The 20,217-nt window shown below is 60.4% G+C and overlaps 1 protein-coding gene across 2 annotated transcripts; it reads right to left on the reverse strand.

The window, feature by feature from the left end:
- Positions 1–1,214: 1,214 nt before the first annotated feature.
- SFXN1 (sideroflexin 1) lies at positions 1,215–19,275 on the reverse strand. Of its 2 annotated transcripts, XM_084884403.1 has the most exons (12): positions 19,135–19,275; positions 11,882–12,055; positions 9,647–9,817; positions 8,975–9,073; positions 7,923–7,998; positions 7,111–7,196; positions 6,122–6,249; positions 4,900–4,949; positions 4,158–4,224; positions 3,346–3,395; positions 2,898–2,945; positions 1,215–2,017 (listed from the first exon to the last, which is right to left on the reverse strand). In XM_084884403.1, the coding sequence occupies exons 2-12, from the start codon at positions 12,043–12,045 to the stop codon at positions 1,703–1,705; spliced, it is 1,254 nt and encodes a 417-aa protein (XP_084740529.1). In that variant the 5' UTR covers positions 12,046–12,055; positions 19,135–19,275; the 3' UTR covers positions 1,215–1,702. The 2 variants fall into 2 exon arrangements, with proteins under 2 accessions (XP_084740529.1, XP_084740530.1); XM_084884404.1 differs by lacking the exon at positions 4,158–4,224.
- Between the last annotated feature and the right edge of the window lie 942 nt (positions 19,276–20,217).

A 20,217-nucleotide genomic window follows, 5' to 3' on the forward strand; every position in this document is an offset into this window, starting at 1 on the left:
TCACCTTTTTCGCGGCCCATGCACAGAAGTCGGTTTTCGGCTCTCAAAAGAAATGCCAATCGTTGTGTTGATATTTGGCTCTGTTGACTAATGGGTTTGCCGACCACTGGGCTAGAAAGAGAGAATGTCTGATGGGTACCATGTATTCAACGTTAGCCGTCCGCTGGGCAATATGCACACGCTGCCCGGGACCCTCTCATTTCATCTTCACGACCCCATGAGGCAGATGCATGATTTTCTCCAAACAAACAGAACCAAAGGTCACGGAGAAGGTCAGCAGCCCAAGTGAGTGACCCGGACCGTCGCGGCTCTGACCCCAGACCCGAGCTCTTGAGTGTTTTAAATAACGGACGTGATGAACAGTTATGGTCGCAAGCCACGCTGAGACGCGAGGGGGTGGAAATGGGTCCTCCTGGCTCCTGAGTCTGTGACCAAGGCCCCCCCTTGGGTTCCTCGCATTTTCTCTGGGAACACGGTAAACGCTGGCTCCCCATCGGAATCTGACATCCGGCCCAGAAGCAGGTTTCCTGGCCGTGTGCCCTGGTGCCAGTTCTGTAAGGAGAACCCGCCCCATTGTCACACGCCTGGTCATGTGTTATGTGTGGGGGGCGGGGTGGGGGCCTGTGTGTGGGGGCAGCAAGGTGGAGGCTGGTGGCCACACCTAGAAATACACTTCCTTCTAACGGCACAAAACAGAAACCTCTCTCCGTGAGGACACGGGTGGCACCCAGGCAGGAAGTCTGAACAGGAGGTGCATCGACAGTAACAGAAATCTGATCATCCTTTACGGACAAATAAGAGAGGATTTGCTTTCATTCCGGGTTTATTTATCATTTCATCCAGCCGAACGGAAACAGTACATTGATCCCGACACCAGCAAGACGCCGCGCCAACACTGACAGCCAACGCCGCGCCCGCGGCCGGCACGGCCACCCCGGCCTGCGGCCGCTGCGGCCAGCACCTTCCCCGGCTACTGCACTCAGGGGACGGGCCTCCTGCCCGTGTGTTCCTTTTCACAAACCCGGTTACACCGAGGAGAAAGCGGAGGGGCGGGAGCCCCGGGTAAAGCTAGGCAGACACAGCCCAGGTTCGCTCTCCCGTTCCTGACTGCGCCTGAACTAGTTCCTCCGCCGTCGGCCCGCCGCTGCTCCTCAGCAGAGGGGAGGTGCTGGGCTCGGTGGGCATTCTGTGGTCGCCTCCGGGAGGGGCTCCCCGTGGGCATTCTGTGGTCGCCGGGCGGGGAGGCCTCCGGAGGGCTCGGTGGGCATTCTGTGGGCTCCGGCTGGGCTCGGTGAGAGCACCGGAAGCACCTTGGGGAGCCCGCCTGGAGCTCAGGCTTTACCGCTCTTTCAGGAGCGGCGTGCATGGCAACGAACACACGCAGGCCGGGTGTGTTGTGGGAATCTTCTGCTTCAAAGGGTTTAAGATGGACAAATGGAGAACACTTTGGAGGCGGAAAGGAAGGCTCAGAGAGGCCCACCCAGGCCTCGGAGAAGAGGGGACTCACGCGAGGCACACCTGTTCCTATGGGGGTTCGGCCGTCACACGCCCGTCCCAACGGACAGATCTGCCAGCACCGGTCCCACGTCTTTCCCATCGGCCCGTCCGAGTTCCGGTGGAATCAGGACACGCAGGGCACACGGCCCTGCCTTCACCTGGGAACACGGCCTCCGCTGCATGGACTGTGCTACATGTGAACCTGCTACAGGGATGTGAACAGGGGTCCCGGAGCCTCATCCTCAGACGGGGCGGATGCAGTACACAGCCTCCAGGTAAAACCATTTAGCCGTGATTCACACACACATCGTGTCCGGATCCTTCCGGAAGCCAAGGAGGTCGAAGACCTGCTGTGCCAGGAGGAACCAGACGGGGCCCCCGGCCGGAGCACGGGGTCCGCGGGCTGTGCGGGCGCCTCCCGCGTCACAGCCCCTTGTTGAAGTACACGCGGCGCAGTGTGGGGTGGCTCTCCTGCAGCTGGGCCTGCAGCTCGGCCTCCAGGCTCCTCACGGACATGGAGCTGGGGGAGGGAGGGAGGTTGGACAGGGTTACAGGGGCCGAGGGGGGCCTTGGCTTCCACACCGAGGGGTGAACGGGGTGGCTTCTCTGCTGAAGCATGGCAGGTCACGGACAGGGAGGATGGGCAGGCAAATGGTGGCACTCTGTCTGGTGCAGGCACCTGAGAAAGGTCGCCTGGAACCCCGCAACCCATCCAGAGCCTCTCCCTGAGCCTAGAGCGTGCAGACCCAGAGCAGGGACCTGGCCCCGCAGGCGCAGCCTCACACCCATCCACACACAGACCCGCGGCTCCGGGCCCCGGCGTGAGGTCAGGAGGCCGCGGGAGACCTAGGTCTAGAGGCAGCTGAGCTGCCCGTCAGGCCAGCGCTCACACCCACGGCCGGGGCAGAAGCGCACGGGAAGGCTTTTAAGGCAGAACACGAGCAGAAAGCAGGGAAGCAGACATGCCGACAGGAGCTAAGGGCGGTCGTTGCTGTTCGGGAGGGGTGGGGGGAGAAGGGGAGGAAGAAGGGGAGTGCCCCTGGAACGCCCAGGTGTCTGCATTACAGACACACGTGCCCACAGCCGGGATGGCACAAGCCACACTGACATTTTCATAAAAGCAAATCTGCACCAGAGTTAACCTCTCCCAGAAGGAGCGTGTTCAGGGGGAGCGGGAGCAGGCAGAGCGAGTTTCTAAATTAAGCAGATGTGCGTTTGCTTTCTGCCTCCAGCTGTTCCTTCTAGAGACCTTGGCTTCCTTCGTCTGCTTGAGCCTCAATGTTCCTACCAGTGAAATGGAACAACAGCCCCTGCGACGTGAGGTGCCACTTGTAACCCAGGGCGGGTCTGGTTTGTCGGAAGAAGACTCACGATCGTCCCAAAGAAGAGCAAACACATACCTTTTCTGAGGGAAGAGGGCACAGCACAGAGGCGTGGCAAACACCAAACTGAAAAAAGAAAAAGAAAAAAAGAAGGCAAATCAGAGCACTTGGAAACAGTCGATTTCTCAGGTTATTCCTAGTTTACTTTCCCAACAATCCCCTTTCTCTCTTTGGAGCCTCAAAAACCATGTTCTGTTTGTGTCATTTTATTACACCAATGACTGCCCAAATAATTTAAAAGAAACCAGAGATAACAGGAGTTTAAAAAGGATCATGCAGATAGTCCCAAATGTTGTAAGTTTCCCTAAAGACAGTTCCCGTCCAGCTCACGGTCGGGACCTCAGTCCCAGGGGTGCTGGGAGTCCTCATTTCCTAAACCGGGTCCCACGTGGCCTCCCGCTCCTCCCTTTCCCTATGCCGCACACAGACCTTTAACGAGAAATGATCTCGAAGGAATTCTACTCACCAGACGCCAACCAGCCCGACCTGGATGGGCGCGCTCATCCACGGGAACCGCTGTGACGAGAAAGAAGCGGTTTGGGGAACTTGTCACACAGGCTCTTAGAGACCCTGCTTCTGCCGACGGGCTGGGCGGACCCTGCTGTTACGAGGCCCAGGCGGACTGAGACTGGGGTCACCAGGGGAACACTGCAGCACGCGTGCTAGTCCTGACGTCCCGTGCCCCCGCCTGTCAGCAAACACGTGTGCGGAGACCACGGCTTCTCTCCTTCACCCCTTGCCCATGATCTGAAAGGTGCCGTTGTGTGTGACCACCCTCCTCCTGGCCGGGGCGGGCAGCGCGCCCCACGGGGCTGCCCTCACAGCGGCGGCACCTGCAGGGAGCAGGCAGCCCCACCCCCCCAGCGTCAGCGTCCGTGTCCTTCCTCAGGCACGTGGTCACGTACAAACCCCCAAGGCCGGGGCCCGGGACCGAGCCACAGCCCCACAAGCACCCCCTCATCCTCAAGTCCCCCTCTCGGCCCTCGCTGCTGTCCGTGTGGTTAAAGCGATGGCTGGCAGCAGACACTTTGCCTGCCGCTTGTTTAAATGGAAATGAGTGAGTTGGTCAGTCTTCTGGAGAGAACGTGCTGTTAGATTTTTAGTTTTCAAAAGTGGCATCAAAACGCATGCAAGAGTGATGAGTAGATGGTCCCGTGACCGAGGCCACAGAGAGAGCCGAGACAGAGCTGCAGACTGGCTGTCACGACATCAGCCAACGGAGTTAAGAGGCAGCACACGTGGTTAGAGGTCGTGACCCCGAGCTTGTGCGAGGCGTACCGTGGTCCCCGAGGACACCTTCGGGGAGAGGCCCTCGCACAGGCGGCCGCGAGGGAGGGAGGAGGGGCTGGAGAGGGAGAGAGGCGGTCAAGAGGACACAGACCCAGAGCCCCACCCGCAAGGACGGCAGGGAACGGGAGAGCCACCATGACACTCCGTCACACGCTTCATGTCAACGTGTAGGACTGTGAGAGGGAAACATCTGTTTTCCCATTCATCCATCCACCCACCACCAGGGGGTGGGCAGATGGGCGGATGGGCGGGACTGGGACCACAAGTGGAAGGAGACCTGTGTAACGCCACCCACAGCTCCGAGAAAGAGCAGGAGCGGGTGCTGATGGGGGACCCTTTCCTCACACGGGGACCACCTGGGGGTGCCCGTCAAAGGGGGGCCGTTGCCAGATGAACGGATTATTATTCTCTCCCAGGAAAGTAACTGGGGCGAGTCACTGTTCCGTGAGGCTGCCTCCAAACCCCTCCCATTGCTGACCGAGACGAGGGCAGCAGCTTCCATCCGTGAGAGCTACTTCAAACATCCGAGACTAGAAGTGGAATATTCTGGAACCATCTTTTCATTTACGTGCCCGAGTGCCACGGGCCTTCAGGTTCTTGGCTCCGGGTTTCGGTGGGAGCGGTCTGTGCGTGAGGGCTGGGTGGGAGGGAGGACTGGGACCACGGCGGAGGGGGGACCTCAGCGGAGCGGGGAGCACGGCGGAGTGGGGACCGCGGCGGGGCGGCTCACCTTCAGGAAGGCCTTCTTCTCCAGCGTGTTCATGATGAACGGGGGGATGACTGCAAGGAAAGGGAGACCGCGTAACGCGTTAGCTCACGTGTTTTCAGCTCCCACTTCCCCCAGCAACGTGACCAGAGGCGTGTGTGGCCTGTAAGCCTTTCTCACACTCAGGGTGAAGCTGTCTGCAGGAATTCTATAAGATACTTTAGGATTGGGGGGAACGACCCGCTGGTTCCATAATGGAACGCTCTCGTCCAGCCGAAAGCGCTATAAGCTTGAGGAGAACTTGACGTTTAACTTTAAATATGAACGGCGCCAACACCAGGAATGTCTGCCTCCTGTGCCAATAAAACGAAGGCACCGCGGTGGGGGCGGGCAGCCGCATGGAGCAGAGGATAAACACTCTGCCTGGAGCCAGGCACACGCCCTGGGGGTGGCCCTGGGAGTCACCCCACCTGAGCCGCAGCTGCTGGTGTTCTCACCTGTGGAGGAGCGACCCAGGGAGTGATGGGTTTGGTTCACTGATGCACTTACACTAGTTCAGTCTGTGTGTGGGGTGGGTGGGTGGATGGATGGATGGGTGGGTGGGTGGATGGATAGATGGGTGGGTGGATGGATGGGTGGGTGGGTGGGTGGGTGGATGGGTGGGTGGAATGGGTGGATGGGTGGGTAGATGAAGGATGGATGGGTGGGTGGGTGGGTGGACAGGTGGGTGGGTGGATGGATAGATGGGTGGGTGGATGGATGGGTGGGTGGGTGGGTGGATGGATGGGTGGGTGGGTGGGTGATGGATGGATGGATAAGTGGGTGGGTGGAATGGGTGGATGGGTGGGTGGGTGGGTGGAATGGGTGGATGGGTGGGTGGGTGGGTGGATGGATGCATGGGTAGGTGGGTGGATGGATGGGTGGGTGGGTGGGTGGATGGATGGGTGGGTGGGTGGGTGAATGGATGGATGGATAAGTGGGTGGGTGGAATGGATGGATGGGTGGGTGGGTGGGTGGGTGGGTGGATGGGTGGGTGGGTGGATTGGATAGATGGGTGGGTGGATGGTTAAATGAATAGGTGGATGGGTGAGTGGGTGAATGGATGAGTGAATGGATGGGTGAATGAATGGGTGGATGAGTAAATAAATGGATGGGTTGATGGGTGAATGAGTAGATGGATGGGTGAGTGATGGATGGATGGATGGGTGAAGGGCTGGCTGGACGGGTGGGTGACAGTCATACTGACCCATGCCGGGCACGGCCATGAGAATCCGGGAGACCACCACTTGAGCGATGGCTTGCTGCGCAGCCTGTGCCGACTCACCCAAGCGGGCCCCGCTCTCGTCTGTGACCGGGATGCCCACTTTGAGTTCCCTGCAGGCAAAACGCATGCCAGGTGTTCAGTGCCTTCAGGACACCGCTGAGAGGTCACGTCCCCACCTCATCCCACCACCACCCAGGAGCCTTCTGGGCACAAACGAGTCTCTTAACATCCTATGAACAAGTGTAATCCTCATGCAGGAGGCACAAAAGTAAAATAACAGTCACTTTGTAATAAACAAAGGAGTAGCAATTCTAGTGGAAATACGCCTCAGCGTGACTATGCTACTTAAGAGTAAGGGTGATTCTTATGCTGATGTGCAAATCTGAGTGGCTTTTCAAATGAGAGGTAGACCTGACTCAGGCCTCGCTGAGGACCCGAGGAGGACCCAGGAGTCACCAGCAGATGGCGCTAAGGGGTATTTGTAATTAGTAACAAGGGGATAGTTCCAAAAGCTACCTTTACAGCTACCTGTTCCTCATTATCCATTCCAAAGTGTTTTTTCTTCTTCTTTCTTCTCTAAATTGTTAAAAAAAACAAAAAACAAAAAAACCCAAAACCCTCCCAAAGATAAAGCTTATTTTAAACTCCAAAAGAAAATCCCACGGGCCAAACTTCCTGTGTAGGCCTCCTTGGAGATACGCTGTGAGACGCTCTGGGATACAGAAGTTGGGAGATTATCCTAACCTCCTGCCCTCAGTCCATCCCAGGAAATACAGCTCATCGGCTAAGCCTGCTCATGAGCGGACCATCCTCACTGCTAACTCATCACTGCGTTGACGCAAATCCCCAATCTCCTACGCTTTTATCTGCAAACGTTGAAATAGTTTTTAGAAGTGTCAGCGAAGCGAGTTCTTATGAGGGTCTCGTTACTGCTGCGAGCACAGCCCGTCTCCAGAAAGCGCGGGACTGACCTCTGCCGCATCAGCGGGATGTTGATGCAGTTCGCGGCGGCCACGGCGGCGAAGGGCACGAAGCGTCCGATGAGCGGGGACACGTGCTGCGGGGGAGAGCGAGAGCAGAGCTCACTTCTCACGGACGCCGGGCGGCAATGCCCTTGCTTCCTGACAACTACTGGAGACGCAGAGTCCTGTGCAGAGACTCAGGCCGGCAGTGCGCTCCCGCCTGTTCGCCAGCGGCTTTATGTCTCTGGCTGGGCGTGTGAGGCTTCTGGGGCATTTGGCAGCTTACTGTGGAGGGCACTGAGTCCCAGACGCTGGGGTCAGGTGCTGGCTCGCCCCCTCTTGCACAGCCGCTGGTGGATGGGCAGGTTAGCTCAGCACTGTGCCAGGCCCTGACCAAGGTTCTGGCTGCGGGTGACCGCCCTTCCCTAGGAAGCTGTGACTAAAACACACAGTCGCAGCCACGCTTGCATGGCTCAGTGGATAGAGCGTTCGGCCTGCGGACTGAGGGGTCCCGGGTTCGATTCTGGTCAAGGACACCTGCCCAGGTTGCGGGCTTGATCCCCTATAAGGAGTGTGCAGGAGACAGCCAGGCAATGATTCCCTCTGTCTCTCTCTCCTTCTCCCTTCTTCTCTGGAATCAATAAGAATATCTTTAAAACACACACACACACACACACACACAGAAGACATGCAGTCGGAGGGAATGACCATAATGAGAAAGCGAAAGGACTGGAGCTATTCTGAGACAGCGGAGTGCCGGGAGCCGGGCCGGTGAGAAGCAATCCCGAAGCTTTCCAGTGGAAGCAGGAGGACCCGCGCACCTTGGCCAGTGAGTTGAGTCCCAGGGCAGTCGCCACGGCGCCTGTGGTCGCCGACACGTACGCCGTGCCCAGCTCGCTGAGGAGAGAGAACAGCGCGCGGAACGGTGACCTTTGCTGAAGGGAAGGGTGGGGGGCGTGAGCGGGCATGGTCGGCGTGGAGAGCCCGTAGAATGCCCACCCGCAGGGCAGTGAGCCGAAGAAAGGCCAGCAGACCCAAACACAGGGGATTCCGCGTGTATGGGACCTGACACAACCCGGACACGGGCCTGGGCGGGGAAGGGGCGGAAGGAAGGGGCCCGGGAGTGCGTAGGACATGGCACCTGTGGGACAGGCAGTGGCCTACGTGTCTGAGGCGCATCCACTAAACTAAAACAAAAAGACTTTTCCCAATATCAACACACACACTGAAAGGATGCCAGGCTGTTCATCCTGAAATGGTACCTCAGGGTATAAAAGTCACAAAGTCTCATCTCCGAAATACAGTTAAGCTCGAGCAATTGTATCCTGTTCAGAGATACGTTTTAGCTCACGTGTTGGATGCAAGTTGCTGTGACGTCATTGCTGGTTACCCATGACGACAGCAGAACCCAGACTGTCCAGGCAGTTAGAGCGAAAAATAACACGCTGGCCTGTGGGACAGGCCGTGCTGCGAGCTCCGCTGGGCCGTCCCTCTGGCCCGTCCAGAACGTTCCGCAGGGGGTCACAACTGACCCATTCACTCCCTCTCTGCTCCGCCGATGACCCAGCAGGTGTGTGAGCCCCGGGGCCTCTGCAGAGGCCCGTCACACAGCGGGCGCCGGCGGTCTGTGCGCACGCACGGGGCAGACGGGTGCGGTGCGAGGTTCAGGCCAGGCCAGGCCGAGCTGCCGTGTGTTCTGGGGGAGGAGAGCTGAGGGTGGGGAGCCCTATCTTCCTACGGCACCGCCGATGGCTCGAGTGATGCCTGAGGATCGGGCCACCGATGAGAAGGCATCCTGTAAGGCACTTCTTCATCGGAGAGCGTCCCGCCCGCCAGGGGAACCCGGGGAGGGCAGCGGGGCACCGGGCCGTACTTGACCGTGAGGGGGGCGTCTCCGCTCCTGTTGGTGTAGTTGACCACGGCGTTGAAGGACTGGTTGATCCACTGCCAGAACACCACCGCCGGCGTGGTCCTGCAACAGAGCGAGTGTCAGGCCGCCGCCGCCGCCGCCCCCACCTGCAGCCTCGAACCCGTGACGGGAGGATGCTGGGCCAGGGCCTGGCGGCTGGGAAGGCGTTACAGACCCTCCTCACAGTTTCCTGGGTCGTTAGAAACGGTGACACTGAGGTCAGGGGATCGTGGCAAAGACAGCGCTCACTCACACTTTTGCTTACATGTGTGGACAGCCCGGCATAGAGCAGGCACTCTGCCACTGTCGGCCCTTCTGTGTGGTCCTGACCCCTCCCACCTGCACCTGCACCTGCACCTGCACTGACGTAGGAATGGAGGAGAGAGAATCTGCATAGACTCTCTTTCACTTTCTCCCTCCACCTCATTGTCCTGCGGGTCTGAGCTTTGGGGGAAGCGCAGCTCCTCTGAGCAGCAGAGAGAACACTACTGAGCAGAGGGACGGGCACCACGGAGCCCTGGGCTGCGTCCGTGCGGAATGGACAGGAAGTGGTTTATTTAATAACGTCACGGACACAGAGCCAGCCCACGTGCAGTGCTGCCATAGGAGGGAGCGCTGTCCCCGGCCACGACTGACCTGTAGAACGTCATCATGCAGCCCGTGATGGTCATGTTCATGGGGACCTGCGCTGACATCCGTCCGATCAGGACCATCTTCTCCCCGGTGTCGGGGTGAAACGCCGAGTCATAGATGTACTTTGCTCTCCACAGCTCATTTTCAGTGAGGCCCGGAGGGACGATTCCTTGTCTAGGAAACAACACAACACCACTTATTCCAATCGCCTCCCCCGCGGCTCGGCACAGGCACCGGAAGCTCTCAGGTCCCACCTCCCTCCTGGGCCGAGCGCCAGAGCCCTCACAGACCCAGAAACCTCACCAACACGAGGGACAAGACACATCACAGGAGCATCTCACGCCCACACGTCTCAAATCATCTAACGTTTGGAAAAACCAAAACATGCCAAATAGCATAAGGAAGAAACTTTGTTTTAAATGACACATTTAAAAACGCATTTTGAACTTTGCAAACTCTAAAATATCTTTTAGCTGACTGGACAACAAAAGCTGTGGCAGTCAAGAATATCAATTCATTCTCATACTATAGCTCGAAAACCTAGATTACGCGGGTTCGTTATTTTTTCTCCTTATCTAAGAAGCACATAGGCATGGCTAGACATTCAGGAAACACAGAAACTCATTCCAACGATTATATCGTGGAAGCCTTTGCCTGCCCGGCACCCGGGGAGGGTTTAGTGAACACACTCCGTCCTTCCTGCAGTCTCCACGCCTGTGTGTATGTTCACAGGCGTCACGCAGACCTGCTGCTCCTTTATCGGTGATGTTAGCGTCTCTCTGCGTCGCTAGATATCCTTCCGGACCATCCATTCTGGGTTGACTCCGCCCCCACAGAGCATGTCTGCCTGGAACCCGGGAAGTGAATTCATTTGCAAACGGGGTGCTTGCAGGCGTCCCTTGCTAAGAGGAGGGCCGTCCGGGACAGATAGCCAGTGCAGCGGCACAGACAGCCGCGGAGGTCTCCCGACGCGGCCACGGGCCAGGGAGCACCCAGAGCCGCCGAGAGCTCGAGAGAGAGAGAGAAGGAAGGACTCTCCCTGGAATCTCAGAGGCACAGGCCCGTCTTCCCCTTGGTTTCAGAGCAGAGAGAGGAGGCGCTCCCACTGTTTCACGCCACTCCGTTTGTGGTTCTGTGACGTCCGCCTCAGGAACTAGCCTGTCATGCTTTTAATGGGGCTGTGAACAGGGAATTATACCAGCCGCCTAGGCTGACAAGGTCCCTGCTTCTCATCCTTCCCATCCATAAAGGACCAGGAAGTAAATACCCTCATACATAAGACTATCCGAGATTGTGCAAGAATGATTGTGAAAGAAATGAGCGCGTGTGCTGAGATAAACGGAAGGTAAAAGGTCAGAACTTGCAACGTCTCCTTTCCCTCTCCCTCATCGTCAGCACCGGCTCGATCCGGCTCAGGCAGCTGGTATGCACGCCTTATCTAGGGGCTGGAGCCTTTTCTCCGCCCAGGGCCGTCCGGGTATTTATGACATCACCCGCGGGCCATACATAATTATCAACTTAAAAACGAGCCTGCTGCATTCGGTCAGACATTTCATTACCTCGGCCCTCATCCTTGGCGGGGCTGGAACAAATGATTTTTCGGGCCTGAGCCTTATCCGGGCCGGGCAAGGCATTCCGGCCCCAGCTTTAGAGACTCTGGCTAACCCCATCCCCTGTTATCCGCTGTCCTGAGGGCTGCCATTTTTCTGTAGTCCCGTGGGGACAAACGAAGTTTCTGCCTAGGAGGCCTGGCCCACTGGAAAGTTATACAGACTTCACTGCACTTGAGCTCAGAGGCACCCAGCCCCTCCCCTCCCCCCTCTCGGCAATCCGCCTGCTGTTCGATGCCATCGCCACTGAGACAGAGGATGCCCGGTGGCTGTGGGTGCAGGCCTGGGTGTGTTGGAGAGAAGGGCGGGCCCTGTGAGAAGGGGACTTCACAGGCTGGTGCCTGGGAGTCGGAGGGAGGGCTGTCTTATATTGGGGTACGGTGACTCTTGGACGTTACGTGTTAAGGATCAGTGATGCTGATCAGCTATTTCTATTTTATTTTTAATAAAAAGGATTCCATTGCACACACACACACCATACACACACACACACACACACCACACACACAAACCACACACACACACACACACACACACACACACACGAAGTTGTAAGGGAAGGTTCAGGGCACTAGGCTAACATGATGAGCTGTGAGCACGTTCGGCCCGGAGCGTAACCGGGTGCTACCTGTAGTCCTGCACGGTCTTCCGGGCGCCCTCCAGCTGCTCGTCCGTCAGCAGCAGGTTCCGGGGGTCCGTCACCGTGAAGAAATGGCTGGCTCGTCCCACAAAGGTGCTCTGGTCCCACCGCGGCTCCCTGATGTTGATGTTTGGCGGGAGTTCTCCGGACATGGTCGCTGACCTGGCGGGTCAAAGAGAGAGTCCGTGAGGCCTGACCAGGCCCGGCCCTTCAGACACGGCCGTCTCCCTGCTCCAGGGAGGGTGTGTGTGCTCCTTCCTCCCCACCCCCTGCTGCCACCAGCGGGCACAGCCTAACCCGAGCTAACGCTGTCCACGAACCCCAACCCAGTGCCCTCATTCCCACATGTGCCTGTATGTAAGCCCGTGGCGCTTCTCCTGCCTTACTCTGGGGAACCTAGAACTATCCAGAGAAACTGGAAATAGAGAAAGTCAGAGAGAAAACCAGCGGTAGCACGGCCTCATGCTGGAAGCCCTCCTTCTGGGGAAGAAATCATCAATCTGCTGCATCTGAGCGGCCTTCGTACTCTCTGCCCATCGGAGGGACTGAGTTGTCGGAGGGACTGAGTTGTCGGAGGGACTGAGTTGTCGGAGGAACTGAGCCGTCCTGGGGGGAGGGAGGTCTCGGGGCGGTGGGGGGGGGGGGGAGGGATGAGGTTTCCCTGCAGGCTGGTCACTGGGAAGGAGCCCAGCACCCCAGGCCTTGCGGGTGACCTGCATCCCCCCTCCCCCACAGGCTGAAATGAGAGGTGACCTGCAGCACCAGTGGGCGGAGACGGTTGTGAAGGGACAGCTGACTGGGGCGGACGGAGAGCTGGGTGGCGCACTGACCGGCTCCGGAGCAGGCAGCACCCTCTGCCCGGCAGAGGGCCCCGCCCGGGAGCTGTGCAAAGCGGAGGCCTTCCGGGCCGCGGGGGAGGGGACGGGAAGGGAGACCTCATCTCCCCGGGGGCCGAGAGGGAGCGATGGGGCAGATGACCTCGTGACTCAGAGGCGCTGGCCAGAGAATTCCAGACGGACCGGCTAGGGTTCCATCCCTGGGGAAGGTCCAGGCGGCTACTAGGCCGGGTGTTAGGTTCTGGTGCGGTGTCGTGGGCTCAGCCCACGTGGCTCCCCGTGGGGCCTGTTTGGCAATGGGTGCTTCTCGGAGAGGAACTTCCCGGGTCCACGGGGAGGCACCCTGTGCCGATGCGTGACGGGCTGCGGACAGCGGGCGTGGCGAGGGCGAGGGACCGTGCCCCCCACGGGATGGGCAGCACAGGCACCGGGGAACCTGCTCCAGGATGAGTCGCTCCCTCTGTGACCACACCCGGAGCAGGTCAGAGGCACCGGCGGAGAACTGGGGGACATCGGTCCGGGGGGAGGGGCGGGCGTTCTCTGTGCCACATTCACCGAGGCTCTGCAGGGAGAGCCATCAGCTTCGGAGTGCAGAACAGCCGTGGGAGAGGCAGGACGCACCCCCCACTGCGGGGGTGGGCTAAGCGAAGGCCCCCCAGAGAGGGGCCCCCTGGCCAGGCTCCTGCGGGCGAGGGCCTGAGGGCAGCTTTCTGGTCTGGACAGGGTCAGAGCTCGCCTTCTGCAGCGGTGAGGGAGGGTGCGGAGGAGGGAGGGGTGCGGAGAGCGGAGGCTGAGGCTCCAGGACGGAGACCGGAGAGCAGGGGCTGGAGGAGGAGGCTCCCTGACGCTAAGCACAGGCGTGTTTTTACAAACGGGCGGTTAGCGGCGCCCTCGTGGGGCAGGTGGAGGGCCAGCTCCCAGGAGCACCTGCTCCTCCGGTCTCCGCACCAGCTTGGTAACTGTCCCCTTTGCAGCCCCCCTCGTCCTTATCTGTCTGTGCTGGGGGCCTGGGGCCGTGGTCTCTGACGTTAGCGCCGTGACTGGGGCGCCTAATGGACCAACGTGCTGCTCTGACTGCCCACCCACCGGCCACTCCGCCCACCGTCTCCGCTCCCCGGCCTCTCTGCCCTGAGACCGGACAGGAGAGCAGTCAGGGCAGTGAACCTACCAGGGCCCCTCAGCCAAGCATGTCAAACTCGGGGCCCACGGGCCACATGCGGCCTTCAACGAATACTTCTGTGATCCAGCCAATATAACAGTGAGCAACATTTTAATGAAATTTCATAACCCAATTTGTACAATATCCTGTTGTACATAATTATTAATAATGAACGACAGCGTTCAATAAGGACTGACGACTGTAATCGTGTTGCATTCATTTCCCTTACGTGCAGGCACACCATTTCTCTCCACTAACACCAGCAGCGGATATTCTAGCAGCCGATGGCCACGTCATTAGCCCTGTTCGGACTTGTTTGGTGTGCGCAACGGAATATTTCGCTTTCGGAGAACAAGAAAAATAGGTTTATTTGCGTTATGCTTATGATTTTATGCAGTTATTCAGTGCCTGGTAGGTGACTGTTCAAGAAAAATATTGTTATTTTATGTTAAGGATGACTCGTTCACTTCAGCCCTTTGTCTTCAGCACGTCTCTACCAAAACAAACCTGTTTCTATGGAAATGGAAGCTCTTGTTTTTGTGGCCACATCCACGTCCGCCTTGTTCATTTGGCCCGTGCTCGCCTGAGTTTGACACGCCTGCCCTCAGGGTTCCAGGGACAGGGAGAGCCGGCCTCCTGCCTTCGGTCTCAGTGTGAGTTAAAGTCACACCCCGTCTGCACGGACCCTCCTGGGCGCCCGGCCCTTCCTCACAGGCTGGAGTGACAGTCCTCACAGCCGTGGGAGGGCAGGGACCGCCTCCAGGACCTCAGCCCCCGGGCAGCTCTGTCAGTCTCCCCTGACCGTGGGTCCTCGCTGAGCCTGAGCTCCCGGCTCCCAGGGGCGCCTCCGGGACCTCAGCCCCTGGGCAGCTCCGTCAGTCTCCCCTGACCAGTGTGTGTCTGAGCGTCCTGGACCAGCCGGTTTGCTGAGCCTGAGCTCCCGGCTCCCAGGGGCGCCTCCCGGGACGCTCAGCCCTCGGACAGCTCCCGTTAGTCACCCCTGACCGATTCAGTGTCCTGAACCAGCTGGCTGGATGAACTTGAGTTCCTGGCTCCAAGAGGGGGGGCAACCCGTCCATCCTGGAACTTGGAAGCCGTGGGCGGGCGGGCGATGAGGGGAGGGTGAACCCTGGGGCAGCAGGCAGGCCTGGGTTCAGATTCCAGCTCCGCCCACTCTGCCCGCTCGCCCCTGCGGCCTGGCAGGGTCACCCCACACTCAGGTCCTGAGCTTCTGTCCGCAGAGCCAGGACGGTGCCTGGTAACACCCGCTAGCACGTCATAACCGCGTGTTCTAAGAGCCTGCCTGTATCATCTCATCTGACCCTCGTACCGCTCGGCTACCGGGCGGCTCGCGAACTTGCTCAGGTGCGCGGCGGTGCCCGGGCGTGACCCTCAGCTGTCGGGCCCCCGAATCCCTGCGCCCCGGAGAGGTGGCTGTGACCCAAAGAGATCTCCCCGAAACCCTTGCTCCCCAGGCTGGGGGGCCCGGGACCCTGGCTTGGGAGACCCAGTGATCAGTTACGTTGGGGAAATGCTGTTTGAAAGAACATAAAAATGATAAATAAGCAATGACCACGTGCCCTGCCCGGTCCGGGGAGCGTCGTACCCTCTGGGGGGCAATAAACATGTTCAGGGGCCTCCACGGCCACTCCCGTGGGCTGCTGGTCCTGTGGAGGCCCCGCCCTGTGGCCACAGCCCAGGGTGCCTTCCCTGGCCACACAGGGGTAGGAACTGGACTCCGACCTCGGCAGCCCCTCCCCGTCCAGCCATGTCTCCGGAGAGGCTTCCCTTGGCTGAGGCTCAGTTTTCCCATCTGTAGGATGGGGATCAGAGGCGCTCACAGCGGGGAGGAGGGGCACGCTGGAGTGTACAAGAGGCTTATGGCCCTGGACCCCCGTGAACTGCCACAAAGGGGGGCCGGGGCCAGGCCAGAGGCTGCTGTCCCTGTGGCTGAAGTCCAGCCACAAAGGCTGTGGCTGCGGTGGGGGCGGGGGTGGGGGTGGGAGGGAAAGGAGTGGGAAGGAGCTGGGCTGCCTGAGTGAGCAGGAATGATGACCAGAAATGCCCCCAGGGAAGAGCTCTTCCCCAAGAGAGACTTCCTCTCAAACTTCCCGCTCCTGCCAGGTCTCACCGTCGGAGAAATAACCTCCCGTAATTCCACAGGGAGGGAGGTGGAGGGAATGTGCTTGGCCAGGACCGAGGAACCAGGACCTTTAACCCTGGCTAAAGATTAACGGACGGCGACGGCATTCACCTGGGAACGGGGTGAAGCGGCGGACGGAGCTCCGACAGAGCCTGCGCCCTGGCTTCCCGACAGGGCCGGTGGGCAGGAACACGTCCGGGCACCGCGGGCACCACGGGGCGCCAGCGTGCCTCAGTGCCCGGCGCGGGGCTGGCCGCGCGGCACTAGGTCGCTAAGTCCTGCCCTAGCCCGTTAAGGAACGGCAGCTCCTCAGAGAAGCCAGGGCCCCGGCCCAGACGGCCAGCCCGGCAGGGCGGTTCGGTCTGACTCTGCTCGCACCCTGACCCTCGGGGCCCAGGGCGACATGCCTGCCAGGCAGCCACACACTCAGGAGCCAAACGGCAGGCCTGGCGCTTGGCTCTGAGCCGGTCACCCACACGTTCCCTGCGATGGGCGCGGCCGAGGAGGACAGATGGTGGACCGGAAGGCTGAACCTGGGCGAGCAGTCACATTCCTGCAGAGGGCAGGGCCGTCTGCTGCTCCCTCTCCTCCGGGCCAGGGGAGGCTGTGGGAGGTGGGTCCTGTCTGGAACCAGGAGAGCATGGGGGTACCACCCTCTGTCTGTCTCTCCCTCCCTCCTCCCCGCCCCACTCCCACCCACCACGTGGACCCCACTCTCCTGTGAGCGTTAAGACACCCGGTAACAACGCGGTCCTGTTCACATCCAGTCCTCGGGATCAATGTGGGGTTTGGGTTTCTTCGTCAATATCATATGGGAGACATTCTTACTCATTAAAACCAACTCTATTGGTTTCTACCGAGATGTCAGCCTGTGAGAATGGTAAAATACCACCCGTCCGTAACATGTAGGACGTGTTCCATTGACTATTCTACCCACTTTGAAGAATCCACTCACAGGTTATGTAACCCGTCTAGGAAAAGATTTCACAAGTTCATAGTAGTTAACCAGAAACTGAGTATCTCTGAACTTCTTATGGTTAGATGTCGATTTGTTACGCATTCTAATTTAATTTTTCACTTTCTAGGCTAACTTACACAGACAGATTTAAATACATATATATTATTGATTTCAGAGAGGAAGGAGAAGGAGAGAGACAGAAACATCAAGGATGACAGAGAATCGTTCATCAGCTGCCTCCTGCATGCCCTCCCACGCCCCCTCTCCCCCCATTGGGGATTGAGCCCACAACCCGGTCATGTGCCTGACCAGGAATTGAACCGTGACCTCCTGGTTCATAGGTCGACGCTCAGCCACCGAGCCGTGCCGGCCGGGCAGTGTTTTTCTTTAATGACTTACTGCTCCTGATCTTCTTCACCTTTAACCTCGAGTGAAGGTTCTACCGTGATTACACTCCAGCGAAGTGCATCTGACCGCCGCGGAGGGGGAGCTGCGCGAGGCGAGGACGTGGGCCCGGGCACTCTGGGCGCCCAGAGCAGAGCGGCCGCACCCTCGGAGCCTCTCGGCCCGGCCCGGGTGGTCCTCTCCACTTTCCTCCAGGAAGCGAGGATGCGTAGGGGGCGCTGCCTCCCTGTCGGCCCCTTCCCATTCCCGTCCACCTGGGACAGGACACTGCCCAGATCGTGAAGAGCACCCTAACTGTCCTCCCGCTGCTGGACTGCAGCCCCTGCTCTGCAGGCTCCCCTCCGACCGCGCCGGCCCTTTCCGGAATTCCACGGGCCTCAGAGCCTGTGTACCCCACCCCGACCCCAGCCCTGGGGCTGGGTGGGACTTCTCTCCAAACACCCTCATTTCGGCAATCCAGACAGAAGCCTGCAGGCCTGAGTGGAGAGTGGGAGGGACTTCTTGGTGGTCCTTCTCCACCCCCCTCCTCTCCACCCCCCTCCGAGGCCCCCTGTCGCCGTATCCATCTCACACCCCACGTCTGAGCCCAGCACCGTCCCGGCTGCAGAGACCCCTCACTTGCCTGCACCCCTCCCCCGCCCATCGGGTGCCCGGGACACGGAGGAAGCCCGTGGGCGGGATGGACACAGGAAGAGGGGATCTAGGGGCCCCCAAGTCCCAGTCTGTAGGCGAGGCCGCAGAGAGAAGGTGGGTCTTCGGGGAAAATGACCCACAAGAGGCCCTGGGCTCCAGGCCGCGGCCCACGGAGGGAAGTGGCTGTGTGGGCATCTCACTAGGTGCCGGACAGACGCCCCGGAGGAGCCTGTGGTCAGGGCTCCGCGGGGCCAGAGGACGGCAGCCCCAGGCCCGATCACAGGAGAGAATAAAGCGGGTTCGGTGCGCCCGCTGACAGTGCCGCTCCCAGGGGCTGTGCGCGGGCGGAGATGCAGACGGCGCGGCGGGAAGCCCCTTTGGGGAAGCCACGGGGAACCGGCTGGCTCTGCCCACAGGCAGCTGCGTGACCTTGGGCAGCTGGCTCACCCTCTCTGGGCCCAGCTTTCTCATCCTGTTAGGAAGGCAGCCGGGGCACCTTCCAGAGCCGGAGGAACGGGAAGGGAAGGGACCTGGATCCCCTGCACACGCGGCAGACAATGGGGCCATTGCCATCCCGAGGGGTCGGAGGGAGGCCTGTGACAGATGGGGCAGATCCGGAGAGCGCAGAAACGCAAGGCCAGGACCAGACTGTGGTCCATCCCTTCCCAGCTGGGCTGTGAGCGCCAGGGTCACCGCTGACCCCGGGCCCCGCTCTGCTCCAGCAGCAGCTGAGAACCAGGAGCCAGAGGGGACGGGGGGCGCGGGGTCGGCGCCACCTGGTTGCCTAGCGATCGCGCGCGGGGGGGCCCCCGCAGCCATCTTGGCCGCCTCCCCGCCGCAGGACACGTGGCAGGGGCGCGCGCTCGGGGGCCCCCTCCATCCGGGGAGCGCAGGGGGCCAGGCGGCCGGCGCGGGGAGCTGTCCGCCGCTGCTGGCAGGCGCCCCGGTGCAAGGAGCCCGGCCCGGCAGCCCCGGCGCGGTCAGGGGCCCCTGATCCCCGCGCCCCGGCGTCCCCGGGCTGGGCGCGCGGGCTGCACCGCGGCATCCCCGCCGGCGCCCCGCGCTCTCCCTCCCATCGCGGCCGCGCCGCCTCCCCCCGAGGCTCACCGCTGCCCGCGGGCCGCCCGCGCCGCCGGCAGGACCTGCGAGGTGGCGCCGCCGTCACCGCCGGAAGCGCTTCTCCCGCCGCCGCCGCCGCCGCCGAGTCAGTGCGCCCGGCTCCGCGCCGGACCCGGGCCCGGCTGGCGCTGCGCCTGCGCGGGAGCCCCGCCCCGGGCCCGCCCCGGACCCGCCCCGAGCCAGGGTGACGCCCCGCCCCCTCCGCCCGCCCCGGGTCCGCGCCACGCGGCGCCCCGCTTTAGCTCCTGGCTCCTGGGGGCTCCCCTCTCCATCACCCCCTCCAGGTTCACCCTCGCGGCGGGTGGGGCTCCGCTCAGGCTGGTGCTATTCCGGCTTTCCCAGGGCGGACCCTCTCCTCCTGCTATAATGTCTTTATTCGCAGGTCTGGCCGAGGGTCAGCATCCCTAAGTCCCCCCACCCGCGCATTTATGCATTTACACCAGCATGTCCCCAGATGGGGAGCTGGCGCCACCGGCTTTGGGTGGCACAGGCGCCATGGCCCCTTTCTGTCCCAGGAAGCCTCCCTCCGGCTGCTGCGCGGAGCGGGCGGCGGGGGAAGGGGTGCGGGGCAGACAGGGCCGGAGGGAGGGGCCGCGAGGACCAGGAGAGAACGCGGTGGTGTGGCTTGGACCCGGTCGGTAACGGGAGGTGGCAAGAATGACTGCAGATGGAATCTAATAAATGGTGAATTGCATCATGTTCATGGACGGTCAGATTTCATTTTCAAAGTCGTAAATTTCCTCCCCAATTAACCTGTACGTGCAGTGCAGCTCCAAGCGAAACTCTGACATCGTCTGGTGTGCGTAACTTGACAAAGTGGCTGGGAAAATGCACATGGAAAAATAAAGAGCCCGAAATAGCCCAAACAATTCTGCAGGAAAAGAGCAAAGGAGGGTGACTCACCCCATAAATAGAGGTGGGGTGTGTGTGTGTGTGTGTGTGTGTGTGTGTGTGTGTACAGGGAGCAACATCTAGCTGAGGGCCCCAGAGCCGCCAGGCGGGGACCCGCCTTCCAGAGCCCTGCTGGCGGCATTCCGGGGGCGAAGGTTACACCGTCATTAAAGCATCTCT

Source organism: Pipistrellus hanaki (genome assembly GCF_964339955.1).
Source record: "Pipistrellus hanaki genome assembly, chromosome: 5".
Lineage (NCBI taxonomy): Eukaryota > Metazoa > Chordata > Mammalia > Chiroptera > Vespertilionidae > Pipistrellus > Pipistrellus hanaki.

Bases quoted from the DNA above. Each gene is read 5' to 3' on its own strand.
- SFXN1 (XM_084884403.1), bottom strand. From the start codon at position 12,045: ATGTCCGGAGAACTCCCGCCAAACATCAACATCAGGGAGCCGCGGTGG. The intron at 4,950-6,121 runs GTCAGTATGACT...CTTTCCTTGCAG, and splicing joins CATGGCCGTGCCCGGCATGG to TCATCCCCCCGTTCATCATG. The intron at 3,396-4,157 runs GTACGCCTCGCA...TTCTCGTCACAG, and splicing joins AGGTGTCCTCGGGGACCACG to CGGTTCCCGTGGATGAGCGC.